General features: G+C 40.4%; 3 protein-coding genes and 1 non-coding gene across 19 annotated transcripts in view; 2 read left to right on the top strand and 2 right to left on the bottom strand.

Annotated features, from left to right (window-relative positions):
- Window positions 1-1,837, top strand: part of LOC115189395 (ankyrin-2) — a 100,150-nt gene extending 98,313 nt beyond the window's left edge. For all 9 annotated transcript variants that reach the window (XM_029747981.1, XM_029747979.1, XM_029747980.1 and 6 more), the window contains one exon: window positions 1,088-1,837. In XM_029747981.1, the coding sequence (XP_029603841.1) occupies window positions 1,088-1,102 (15 nt within the window). In that variant the 3' untranslated portion in view covers window positions 1,103-1,837. The remainder of the gene's footprint in view (window positions 1-1,087) is intronic.
- LOC115189393 (uncharacterized) overlaps window positions 1-14,166 on the bottom strand; it is a 415,115-nt gene that overhangs the window by 150,399 nt on the left and 250,550 nt on the right. The gene's annotated exons all lie outside the window — the stretch shown is intronic.
- The window catches only part of LOC115189397 (uncharacterized), a 337,609-nt gene that overhangs the window by 319,227 nt on the left and 4,216 nt on the right, over window positions 1-14,166 (top strand). The gene's annotated exons all lie outside the window — the stretch shown is intronic.
- trnae-cuc (transfer RNA glutamic acid (anticodon CUC)) lies at window positions 6,582-6,653 on the bottom strand. Its single transcript has one exon. It is a non-coding gene; the product is annotated as a tRNA-Glu (tRNA).

Below are 14,166 nucleotides of genomic sequence, written 5' to 3'. Positions count from 1 at the left end.
CTAGTGGAGGAGAGAGAGACGGTCAAGGACGACGGATCTGTCATCAGGAAGTGTGTGTGTGTTGGTGTTTTTGTTGTGTGTGTGTGTGTGTGAGAGAGAGAGTGTGTGTGTGTGTGTGTGTGTGTGTGTGTTGGTGTTTTTGTTGCGTGTGTGCGTGCGTCTGTGTTTTTGTTTCAAGTGTATATGTGTGTGTGTGTGTGTTTTGTTGTAATTGTATGTGTGTGTGTGTGTGTGTGTGTGTGTGTGTGTGTGTGTGTGTGTGTGTGTGTGTGTGTGTGTGTGTGTGTGTGTGTGTGTGTGTGTGTGTGTGTGTGTGTGTGTGTGTGTGTGTGTGTGTGTTGACTAACAAAGGAGAATCTCCAGTCAATATGGTTTGAAGGAACCATGGAGGTGAAGTTACCATGGTAACTGTTGAATTGTCACAATGTGGTGTGAAGGAACCATGGTAACTGTTGAACTGTCACAATCTCTTTCCTTCTAACATTCTCTTTTTACTTCCTACGTTGTCGTCCGTTTCTGCCTTTCTTCCCTTTGCTGTTGTTTACTATCCATGCTTTTAGTTTGATTATCAGAGGTACTAATCCCCCTGTCTCTCCTCTCTGTCTCTCCTCCCTCTCTCTCCTCCCTCTCTCTCTCCTCTCTGTCTCTCCTCCCTCTCTCTCCTCCCTCTCTCTCTCCTCTCTGTCTCTCCTCTCGCTCTGTCTCTCCCCTCTCTCTCTGTCTCTCTCTCTCTGTCTCCCCTCTCGCTCTGTCTCTCTCTGTCTCCCCTCTCTCTCTCTCTCTCTGTCTCCCCTCTCTCTCTCTCTCTGTCTCCCCTCTCTCTCTCTCTGTCTCCCCTCTCGCTCTGTCTCTCTCTGTCTCCCCTCTCTCTCTATCTCTCATCTCCCTCTGCCTTCTACTCTACGCTCTCTCTCTGTCCTCCTTTTTCGCTCCATCTTTCTCTCTCTCTACTCTCTTCTCCTCCCACTCCTTCTGCTCCCCCTCTTCTCCCTCTCTTTTCCCTCTCTCTACCTCTCCTCTCTCCTCCCTCTCTTCTCTCTTCTCACTCTCTCTACCTCTCTTCCCCCCCCCCCCCCTCCTCCCTCAGGGCCAAGATGTGTAAGGGGCGTACCCAGAGACGGACAGTAGTGAGGGGGGAGGAGCCTGTGGTAACAGGAAGCAGGTTCTCCTGGAGCGACTAGATGACCCCTCTGAGGGGTCCCGACTCCACGTCCTCCAGCAGCACCTTCATCACCTCATCCACCTCTACTGTTAGAAGGAGGAGGAAGAGGAGGAGGATGGGGGAGGAGGAGGATGAGGAGGAAGAGGGGAGAAAAAGGAATAACAGGCCTCCTTTCTCGCCTCGCTAGTTTCCTGTTCGGCCTCTGACCCCGCCCCTTTCCCTGAAGATCCACCAATCCTATGCATCAGGCACATGCAATCCCAGAGTGCACCTCAGTCCTCCACCGTCTTCCTGTTTCAACAATCACTACTGTTTGGTCTTAATTAACCTGCTTATTCACTTCTTTTCTTCTTTGTGTGTTTTTTTCCTTTTGCCTTTTTTTTGTGACCAAAGAGAGTTTTTCCATGTTTGTTTTCTGTATGTATTGGATCTTGATGCTGTGGTAGAAGCACAGACAGACATTAGTCATATATGTGTTGTACTGCTAGAGTAGGTGGTTGGACTAACAGACGCTATGATATACATCTCACAGGACTACCTGTCACTGGTACTACTGTAACACCTCACAGGACTACCTGTCACTGGTACTACTGTAACATCTCACAGGACTACCTGTCACTGGTACTACTGTAACACCTCACAGGACTACCTGTCACTGGTACTACTGTAACATCTCACAGGACTACCTGTCACTGGTACTACTGTAACATCTCACAGGACTACCTGTCACTGGTACTACTGTAACACCTCACAGGACTACCTGTCACTGGTACTACTGTAACACCTCACAGGACTACCTGTCACTGGTACTGCAGTTCTTAGTTCTTCTTACTACGACATGAAAACTACAGCACTTCCTCTTCCTCATATTGACCTTTCTTTTAAAAAGGTCAGATATCACGATGTCACTTGTAGCAACCCTTAACCCCAATCCTTGCTTCCTGCTTCCTGCTTCCTGCTGCTGCTGGAGTGTTTAGTGTTCTTGTTCTACCTGTCTTCAGAAAGTAGCTATATCTAAATATGTGGTTTAAAAAAACTTTTGTCACCCGTAACCTAGACAACCTTATTAGTCCACTCCATTACCAGGTAGAGTAGGCATGACTGGTCGGTTAGCTGGTGACGATCATAGCTGAGATATGGTTAATAATATATAGCCTTGATCCTTCTATCTCTCTCTCTCTCTCTCTCTCTCTCTCTCTCTGTCTCTCTGTCTCTCTCTCTCTGTTTCTGTCTCTGTCTCTGTCTCTGTCTCTCTCTCTCTCTCTCTCTGTCTCTCTGTCTCTCTCTCTGTCTCTCTCTCTGTCTCTCTGTCTCTCTCTCTGTCTCTCTCTCTCTGTCTCTCTCTCTCTCTGTCTCTCTGTCTCTCTATCTCTCTCTATCTCTCTCTCTGTCCCTATCTATCTATCTATCTATCTTCCTGTCTTTTAAACTCTCTCTTGGTATATCTCTCTATGGTTTGTGACATTTCCAACCTCATCTCATTGTTTGACGCGTGTGCGTGTGCGTGTGCGTGTGCGTGTGTGTGTGTGTTAGTGTGTGTGTCAGACCTGAATTGCTGCTATGAAGGTTGGTAAAAGCAGCAGTCTTCTCTGTTATTGGTTCAATTCTTTCCTTGTTTTTGAAGTTCTTCTTCTGTAGTTTTGGTTCAGTTCACTATCTAGATTTAAGGAACTAGTTTTTGTTTGTTGATTTGTTATGGAGACTTGACGTTTCCTTTATTAGGAAATTCCTTTATTTTTTTTCCCAATGGTGAATACGCTGTGAACAAGTTGATGAGGTGTGATCATGACTGTCTCGTTTAGAAACAGTCCTCTGATATGAAGAGGTCTGTGTCACTAATGGCATCCTATTCCCTATGGAGAACCCGTAGGGCCCTGGTCATAAGTAGTTCACTACATAGGGAATAGGGCCCTGGTTATAAGTAGTTCACTACATAGGGAATAGGGTCCTGGTCATAAGTAGTTCACTACATAGGGAATAGGGTCCTGGTCATAAGTAGTTCACTACATAGGGAATAGGGTCCTGGTTACTAGTAGTTCACTACATAGGGAATAGGGTACCATTTGTGCCGCAGACCCGAGGTTGGTATGAGAGCTTCTCAGATGGTTCTTAGTTTGATTTATCAATGTGATTATTGATTACTTATCGGCCCTTGAGAGTGTGGGACCAGGTGTTAGTGGTTGTGTGTGTTTGTGTGTGAATTTGACGACATGAGCAGAGAAAAATGAACTTTATTTCACAACAACCACGTTGCACTCCTGACTGTCAGGGGGACGCACCTCCACGCTTTGGGCACAAGGACACAGGAAATGGGATGTTTAGCCAATGGGAAGGCCCATCTAGGCAGAATACAGTATTTGTAGCCAATCAGACAGCCCCATGTAGGCTGGGTTCTGTATGTTTAGCCAATGGGAAGGCCCATCTAGGCAGAATACAGTATTTGTAGCCAATCAGACAGCCCCATGTAGGCTGGGTTCTGTATGTCTAGCCAATGGGAAAGGCCCATCTAGGCAGAATATAGTATTTGTAGCCAATCAGTCAGCCCCATGTAGGCTGGGTTCTGTATGTCTAGCCAATGGGAAAGGCCCATGTAGAAAGTATATGAGGGCAGGTACGGGACAGAGACACACCTGACTAGAGGTGTGGTCAAGCAGGTTGAAAGTATGTATACACGGCATCATTCACAGCTCAGAGCATTACTGTATGTATTTACCACAGTCATTAGCTACTGTATGTATTTACCACGTCATGTATTTACTTCACTGATATCACTGGTTACTTACTGTGAGTGACGTTTAAAAAATAATATAAAACAAAGTGATACAAATGCAAAACTAGTGGAAGTTCACTGTGACTGGTCGGTCCGGGCTTTTAATTTAACCAAATCAGCATTCTGTTTCCGTGGTGACGGCATTTATATACATATATGACATTATACATATATAAATATTTACGAGGGCATGTATTAGTTTATTAAAATGGTATAATAATAAAATGCTGCAGTGTGTTTATGGCTGATAGAGAATAAAATGTACAAGTCATTTCCTGTTTCCTGTTGTGTTTTTATTGTGATGAGAAGTACTGTTGATGAAAACCTTACAACTTTTCTCTTCTTTAAGTGACTACAATATAACTTATTACAGGACAGAACTTATTCATTACAGGACAGAACTTATTCATTACAGGACAGACTTATCCATTACAGTACAGAACAAAACGTATTCATTACAGAACAAAACGTATTCATTACAGGACAGAACTTATTCATTACAGGACAGAACTTATTCATTACAGGACAGAACTTATTCATTACAGGACAGAACTTATTCAGTTCAGAACAAAACATATTCATTACAGGACAGAACTTATTCATTACAGGACATAACTTATTCATTACAGGACAGAACTTATCAATTACAGTACAGAACTTATTGATAACAGAACATTGATAAAAATGGCCAATAGAGGGCAGCATGAGGACGTTCACAACAATGGATCCAGAATTCTAAATAATGTCACGGGTCTGGCTCGGATCTGATTGTCAGGGGTATGTCTCATTTTAACTGGCTTGTCTGGGAGGGCCCATACAGATCTGAACGCGACTGCTGAGAGAGAGAGAGAGAGAGAGAGAGAGAGAGAGACAGAGAGACAGAGAGAGAGAGAGAGAGAGAGAGAGAGAGAGACAGAGAGAGAGAGAGAGAAATTGTATAATTTATGCTGCTGCTTTTTATGAGAGCGGAGCGTGCAGCTTGTTATTAGCCAATCATGTTATCAAAGCTTCATGTGTGGCAGAAGTTAGGAGATATCTAATCAGAAGTTAGGAGATATCTATTCAGAAGTTAGGAGATATCTATTCAGAAGTTAGGAGATATCTAATCAGAAGTTAGGAGATATCTATTCAGAAGTTAGGAGATATCTAATCAGAAGTTAGGAGATATCTATTCAGAAGTTAGGAGATATCTAATCAGAAGTTAGGAGATATCTATTCAGAAGTTAGGAGATATCTAATCAGAAGTTAGGAGATATCTAATCAGAAGTTAGGAGATATCTATTCAGAAGTTAGGAGATATCTAATCAGAAGTTAGGAGATATCTATTCAGAAGTTAGGAGATATCTAATCAGAAGTTAGGAGATGTCTAATCAAAGGAAGATGGTAAAGGATAGGCTACAACGACCAAGAGCCAACAGGCAGGCAGGCAGGCTGCTACTTAATATTATGAATGGAGTTATGTGTAACTTTAGGGTGAGAAAGTGCATGCACTGCAGCATAGTTAGCCTAGCTAGCTAACGGTAGCTAGCTTAACTAGCTTCTCTTCCCGGTTTGATGCAGTCCAAGACAGGTACTATGAAATCATATTTGATCCAGTCCAAGACAGGTACTATGTAATCATATTTGATCCAGTCCAAGGTACAGGTACTATGTAATCAGGTTTGATCCAGTCCAAGGTACAGGTACTATGTAATCAGGTTTGATCCAGTCCAAGGTACAGGTACTTTGCAGAATAATATAAAATGGTCTGAGACCAGGCTGGGGAGCAGGGAGGAGTATTTGATGATAAATAACCTAGCTATTATAGCAGGAGTATGCTTGGTTAGTTACATTTACATTTTTAGTCATTTAGCAGACGCTCTTATCCAGAGCGACTTACAGTAGTGAATGCATACATTTCATACATTTTTTCTCCGTACTGGTTGATGTCTCTCCCTCACTCCTCCATTTCATGTTATTCTGTAAGTAAATCTGATAGACTCCATTTAGTATGATAGGTTACGGTTGGTATGGTTACATAAGACAGGTAGTTAATGAAGGCAAAAACGAGAGGGCAAGAGTTTCTGCTGTTTAGACACTACCAGAGTTTCTACTGTTAAGTCAAAGATTTGTCTAACTAATCCAAGATGGACCACAGCCTGTTGTTTCCAATGGAAGCTCCATCTTTTCCCACTGCCAACCACTGGGCTTCCTCTCACTACCATATTTGGTAGTGAGAGGAAACGTCAACCCGGATGCTTCACATTTATACATCCTGTGAAATATTGTTTCTTTTATATTGTTTCTCTTCCAATATTGTGAAACATTGTTCAATCTGTGGTTTAGTTAGACACCACCATGGAAAATGTACAAAGAATTCAAAACTGTGGCGTGGTAGCATTTCACAGCGTCTGAACACGCAACAGTGAAACATTATTATTTTTTTAAACCCTAAGACCAAGAAACAACAACAAAGAAATCTAAAACAGAAAAACAGCAAACTTTAAAAACTGTAGCCTACATTGAAACAAAGACATGAGGCAGACACAAGGATAGCAGAAAATAACACGGAAGGCGTTCGCTTTCAAATAAAACTGATCAAATGTGAATTTACATACTCCTTTGTAGCCTTTAAAATATGAGCCTTGTTTTAATTTAAAAAATAGTTTGTTCCCTGACCGGGAATCGAACCCGGGCCGCGGCGGTGAGAGCGCCGAATCCTAACCACTAGACCACCAGGGAAACCTATTTGGAACAAGACAGTTTGACTTTTGTAGTGATTAATCAGCGCTGAGTTAAAACTGTAAGTTTAACATGTCGCTCTTTCTTTGAAAGAAAACAATAACCACAGATAAAAGTTATCTTTGCAATGACACATCCCAAAGCTGTGTACACGGCTTCCACCTTTCAGCACTGTAGGCTTTCTGCCTGGTAAACAATCAAATTTAAGTGGAAGTTCAGTGATGCTTGTGGAGACTTTAACGTTAGCTATATGGTTTACAGCTAGCCAGATCTGTCCTTTAGTCCTTCGGAGTTCAAAGTCAAGCTGTTCCACTCTGATGTTGATGAAACACCGACTGGCTGGCAGAAACAACGGCAGGAGAGGGTTGGGCGGGTGGAACCACCGCTAAAAGTCGCCAAAACAGCCAACTCTGAAGGTGGGTCTTCGATGATACGTTGGGTTGACAGGAGGAGCCAAGGACGAAGTGTTGCATCAACAATCAGGTATGTACAGCAAACATCAACCACACATTACAGAGGCAACAGGCAGGTATGTACAGCAAACATCAACCACACATTACAGAGGCAACAGGCAGGTATGTACAGCAAACATCAACCACACATTACACGGGCAACAGGCAGGTATGTACAGCAAACATCAACCACACATTACACGGGCAACAGGCAGGTATGTACAGCAAACAGCAACCACACATTACAGAGGCAACAGGCAGGTATGTACAGCAAACATCAACCACACATTACACGGGCAACAGGCAGGTATGTACAGCAAACAGCAACCAAAGATTACAGAGGCAACAGGCAGGGTGGTCTGTGTTGTATTGCGTTCACTACTGTCTTACAGAAGCCACACATATATATATATATCTACAGTATCTATCTATATAGATAACTAACGTTATCTATATATATATCGACTATATCTATATAGCTACAGTATATATATCTATCTACTTAAATAAAGGTTAAATTAAAAAATATATGTCTATTTATCTATCTATCTCAGTCTGACTGTCTAATGAGCCAATGCCAATAGCTAAATGGAGTCCATCAGTCATAACTTTTAGCTACCTATTTGTCCATCATCATAATGACTTTAATGCGTCTCTCTGTGACAAAGGCTATGTCCTGGATGGAACCCTATTCCCTATATAGTGCACTCAGGGCTGCCAACTTTTGAAGAAAGCTTGGAGTGAGATTTTGGGGTGCTGCCCAAGGAAAATTGTACTGTTTTAAAGCGAATTTCCAGCAATACCAGTGGAAGAGCTGGTCATGTCTAATAGTTATCTATGTGGGACTGATACCAGTGGAAGAGCTGGTCATGTCTAATAGTTATCTATGGGACTGATACCAGAGCTGGTCATGTCTAATAGTTATCTATGGGACTGATACCAGTGGAAGAGCTGGTCATGTCTAATAGTTATCTATGGGACTGATACCAGAGCTGGTCATGTCTAATAGTTATCTATGGGACTGATACCAGAGCTGGTCATGTCTAATAGTTATCTATGGGACTGATACCAGAGCTGGTCATGTCTAATAGTTATCTATGGGACTGATACCAGTGTAGAAGAGCTGGTCATGTCTAATAGTTATCTATGGGACTGATACCAGAGCTGGTCATGTCTAATAGTTATCTATGGGACTGATACCAGTGGAAGAGCTGGTCATGTCTAATAGTTATCTATGGGACTGATACCAGAGCTGGTCATGTCTAATAGTTATCTATGGGACTGATACCAGTGTGGAAGAGCTGGTCATGTCTAATAGTTATCAATGGGACTGATACCAGAGCTGGTCATGTCTAATAGTTATCTATGGGACTGATACCAGAGCTGGTCATGTCTAATAGTTATCTATGGGACTGATACCAGTGTAGAAGAGCTGGTCATGTCTAATAGTTATCTATGGGACTGATACCAGTGTGGAAGAGCTGGTCTTGTCTAATAGTTATCTATGGGACTGATACCAGAGCTGGTCATGTCTAATAGTTATCTATGGGACTGATACCAGAGCTGGTCATGTCTAATAGTTATCTATGGGACTGATACCAGAGCTGGTCATGTCTAATAGTTATCTATGGGACTGATACCAGAGCTGGTCATGTCTAATAGTTATCTATGGGACTGATACCAGTGGAAGAGCTGGTCACTTTTAAAGGACTTGGTGAATGATTACCTTGACAATAGGACGATTGAATATTATTGTCTTGTAGACAATTATTTATTTATTTGTGTGTGAGTTTCCTCCTAATACAGGATGTGGTAGGAATTGTAAGGGACATCATCAATACACCTGTTAATAGTTATTTTCTATAACTTTGTTTGAAATCAATTTCTTATTTTAACAGCAAGTACAATATGCACTTTGTGTTTTATAGAAATGATTTTATGCTTACTGCTAAGGTTTTTATGTCTATTTTTTCATGTTTTCTATTGTTTTATAAAAATACATTTTAAGTATATTTATTTTTAAAATGGTCTGTGGGAGGTGTAAGAATATTTAGAAGATAAATACACAATGCAGAGACAGAGTACAAGAGGTCAAAGGATGAGAGTCAATAGAGAACTAACGATCAAGGGAAATTGTGTTTTTTCTGTAATAGGGAATTATTGATCAATGGTTCAGAGACATGGGAGGAATGTGTCTTCTGAAATAGGATACTTGTTTACATTTACATTTACATTTAAGTCAGTTAGCAGACGCTCTTATCCAGAGCGACTTACAAATTGGTGCATTCACCTTAAGATATCCAGTGGAAAAACCACTTTACAATAGTGCATCTAAATCTTTTTTTTGGGGGGGGGGGGGTAGAAGGATTACTTGTATCATATTATTTGATCATTGGCTAGTTTTATTGGAAGGAATTCTAATTGGTCAACTACAGGCTAGGGCTGGGTTATAAAACTACATGCTGTTCCTTTGTTCTGTGGAGAAAGATTCACAGGAGAGAACCACTGGAGGGAATCACTGAGAGAGAATCACTGAGAGAGAATCACTGGGAGAGAATCACTGAGAGAGAATCACTGAGAGAGAATCACTGGGAGAGAATCACTGGAGAGAATCACAGAGAGAGAATCACTGGAGAGAATCAATGGAGAGAATCAATGGAGAGAATCACAGAGAGAGAATCACTGGAGAGAATCACAGAGAGAGCATCACTGGAGAGAATCAATGGAGAGAATCACAGAGAGAGAATCACTGGAGAGAATCAATGGAGAGAATCACTGAGAGAGAATCACTGGGAGAGATTCACTGGGAGAGAACCACTGGGAGAGAACCACTGGGAGAGAATCACTGAGAGAGAATCACTGAGAGAGAATCACTGGAGAGAATCAATGGAGAGAATCACTGAGAGAGAATCACTGGGAGAGAATCACTGGGAGAGAACCACTGAGAGAGAATCACTGGGAGAGAATCACTGGGAGAGAATCACTGAGAGAGATTCACTGAGAGAGATTCACTGAGAGAGATTCACTGAGAGAAATTCACTGAGAGAAATTCACTGAGAGAGAATCAATGGAGAGAATCACTGAGAGAGAATCACAGGAGAGAATCACTGAGGACAGGGGAGAATGACCATCTACCTCTCAGCATAACATCTATGATTTATCCTCTTTGAATAAACCTATTTTCCTCCCCCTGATTTGCTTTGGGGTCTGTGTTATTAATTTTAAAGGGTAAACATCAACTGCTAACAAGTTCATAAACCATGTGCCATGGAATCGGTAGAACATCGAAAATCTCTTCCCAACTAGTTTGCAATCTATATGTCACAGCTGTACATTTTTGGTCCTTAACCACTTAACCGTTTGGTAAACCTATAGATTTTGTCTACTATATATGGATTTTGAGAACTACAGAAACAAAATGTGTGTTTGTAAAGTATAAACATCTAAATGACATGTATGATACATGATAACCATACAGAATGACTACTCGTTATTGCTAATTTGATTTCACAATTTGCTTGTTTATTAAATTAAATGAGCAAAAAAGATTCAATTTTATTTGGAACGGCAAGTCAGACAAAATTAAACAGGCCTATTCATATAATGAATATGAATTCGGAGGGCAGAAATTATAAAATATTAAAGCATTAGACCTCTTACTCAAGGTTTCAGTCATGGAAAGGTTATACCTAAACCAGAAATGGTTCTCTAGCAGTTAGAATGTCTCACCCCGTGTTCTAGAATGGCCTTTTTCCCTTTATTCAGATTACAACTTTTCATCTCCCCTCAAAAAAAAAGCTATTTTTAAAACAATCCATAGAAAGCTGTTTCGCAATTTCATTTTAGTCCACCAGAAAATACAGAAAAAATATTACAACACATATTAGGGTTATTCTCAAATATACTAATTGATTTAAAAAAAAAAATATATATATATATATATATATATATTATGGAAAGAATGGTATAATCTTTGTAATTGATATCATAAATAAAACTGGTGTAGTTATGTCACACATGCAGGTAACAAAAATATATAGAAATGTCTGCTCTACCCAAAATTACAACCAACTAACTGCAGCATTACCTCTAAAATAGAAGACTCAAGTGGAACGGGAGAAAGTAAGGAACTTGTCTGTTGGCATTAAAGACCAAATATGGTTAAAGAAAATTGTGATAAATATAAAAGTATACCAGTTTCATTTAAGGACCAAAAGCTTTACAGCTGTGACATATAGATTGCAAACTAGTTGGGAAGAGATTTTCGATGTTCTACCGATTCCATGGCACATGGTTTATGAACTTGTTAGCAGTTGATGTTTACTCTTTAATAGCACAAACCCCAAAGCAAATCAGGGGGAGGAAAATAGGTTTATTCAAAGAGGATAAATCATAGATGTTATGCTGAGAGGTAGATGGTCTTCTCCCCTGTCCACAGTGATGCTCTCTCAGTGATTCTCTCCCAGTGATTCTCTCCCAGTGATTCTCTCCCAGTGATTCTCTCCCAGTGATTCTCTCCCAGTGATTCTCTCCAGTGATTCTCTCCATTGATTCTCTCTCTGTGATTCTCTCCATTGATTCTCTCTCTGTAATTCTCTCCCAGTGATTCTCTGTCAGTGATTCTCTGTCAGTGATTCTCTCTCAGTGATTCTCTCCTGTGATTCTCTCTCAGTGATTCTCTCTCAGTGATTCTCTCTCAGTGATTCTCTCCAGTAATTCTCTCTAGTGGTTCTCTCCAGTGATTCTCTCCCAGTGATTCTCTCCAGTGATTCTCTCTCAGTGATTCTCTCCAGTGATTCTCTCTCAGTGATTCTCTCCAGTAATTCTCTCTAGTGGTTCTCTCCAGTGATTCTCTCCCAGTGATTCTCTCCAGTGATTCTCTCTCAGTGATTCTCTCCAGTGATTCTCTCTCAGTGATTCTCTCCCAGTGATTCTCTCCAGTGATTCTCTCAGTGATTCTCTCTCAGTGATTCTCTCCAGTGATTCTCTCCAGTGATTCTCTCCAGTGATTCTCTCCAGTGGTTCTCTCCAGTGATTCTCTCTCCTGTGATTCTCTCTCAGTGATTCTCTCCAGTGATTCTCTCCAGTGATTCTCTCCAGTGATTCTCTCCAGTGATTCTCTCCAGTGGTTCTCTCCTGTGAATCTTTCTCCACAGAACAAAGGAACAGCATGTAGTTTTATAACCCAGCCCTAGCCTGTGGTTGACCAATTAGAATTCCTTCCAATAAAACTAGCCAATGATCAAATAACAAGTTTCCTATTTCAGAAGACACATTCCTCCCATGTCTCTGAACCATTGATCAATAATTCCCTATTACAGAAAAAACACTATTTCCCTTGATCGTTAGTTCTCTATTGACTCTCATCCTTTGACCTCTTGTACTCTGTCTCTGCATTGTGTATTTATCTTCTAAATATTCTTACACCCCCCCAGACAATTTTAAAAACAAATATACTTAAAATGTATTTTTAGAAAACGTGAAAAAAATAGACATTATAAAATCATTAAAATCATTCACATTAAACATAAAATCATTATTTATTTAAGCATAAAATCATTCACATTAAACACCTTAAACACGCATTTCTATAAAACACAAAGTGCATATTGTACTTGCCGTTACAATAAGAGATAGATTTCACACAAAGTTATAGAAAATAACTATTAACAGGTGTATTGATGATGTCCCTTACGATTCCTACCACATCCTGTATTAGGAGGAAACTCACATACAAATAAATAAATAATTGTCTACAAGACAATAATATTCAATCGTCCTATTGTCAAGGTAATCATTCACCAAGTCCTTTAAAAGTGACCAGCTCTTCCACACTGGTATCAGTCCCATAGCAAACTATTAGACATGACCAGCTCTGGTATCAGTCCCATAGATAACTATTAGACATGACCAGCTCTTCCACACTGGTATCAGTCCCATAGATAACTATTAGACATGACCAGCTCTGGTATCAGTCCCATAGATAACTATTATACATGACCAGCTCTTCCACTGGTATCAGTCCCATAGATAACTATTAGACATGACCAGCTCTGGTATCAGTCCCATAGATAACTATTAGACATGACCAGCTCTGGTATCAGTCCCATAGATAACTATTAGACATGACCAGCTCTTCCACTGGTATCAGTCCCATAGATAACTATTAGACATGACCAGCTCTGGTATCAGTCCCATAGATAACTATTAGACATGACCAGCTCTGGTATCAGTCCCATAGATAACTATTAGACATGACCAGCTCTGGTATCAGTCCCATAGATAACTATTAGACATGACCAGCTCTGGTATCAGTCCCATAGATAACTATTAGACATGACCAGCTCTGGTATCAGTCCCATAGATAACTATTAGACATGACAATACTTTACCTTCTAGACATACAGTACTGGTAGCTACCTGAACAATACTTTACCTTCTATACAGTACTGGTAGCTACCTTAACAATACTTTACCTTCTAGACATACAGTACTGGTAGCTACCTGAACAATACTTTACCTTCTATACAGTACTGGTAGCTACCTGAACAATACTTTACCTTCTATACAGTACTGGTAGCTACCTTAACAATACTTTACCTTCTAGACATACAGTACTGGTAGCTACCTTAACAATACTTTACCTTCTAGACATACAGTACTGGTAGCTACCTGAACAATACTTTACCTTCTATACAGTACTGGTAGCTACCTGAACAATACTTTACCTTCTATACAGTACTGGTAGCTACCTTAACAATACTTTACCTTCTAGACATACAGTACTGGTAGCTACCTTAACAATACTTTACCTTCTAGACATACAGTACTGGTAGCTACCTGAACAATACTTTACCTTCTATACAGTACTGGTAGCTACCTTAACAATACTTTACCTTCTATACAGTACTGGTAGCTACCTGAACAATACTTTACCTTCTAGACAATATCCAAATATTTATATTTCTGTCCATTTAGAAATATCCAAATATTTATGTTTCTGTCCATTTAGAAATATCCAAACATTCGACATGAAAGATGGATAGATATTAAATCTTGCA

Source organism: Salmo trutta, unplaced genomic scaffold (assembly GCF_901001165.1).
Source record: "Salmo trutta unplaced genomic scaffold, fSalTru1.1, whole genome shotgun sequence".
Lineage (NCBI taxonomy): Eukaryota > Metazoa > Chordata > Actinopteri > Salmoniformes > Salmonidae > Salmo > Salmo trutta.
The sequence above is the reverse complement of the archived record's forward strand: the minus strand, read 5'-3'. Positions and strand labels throughout refer to the sequence as shown.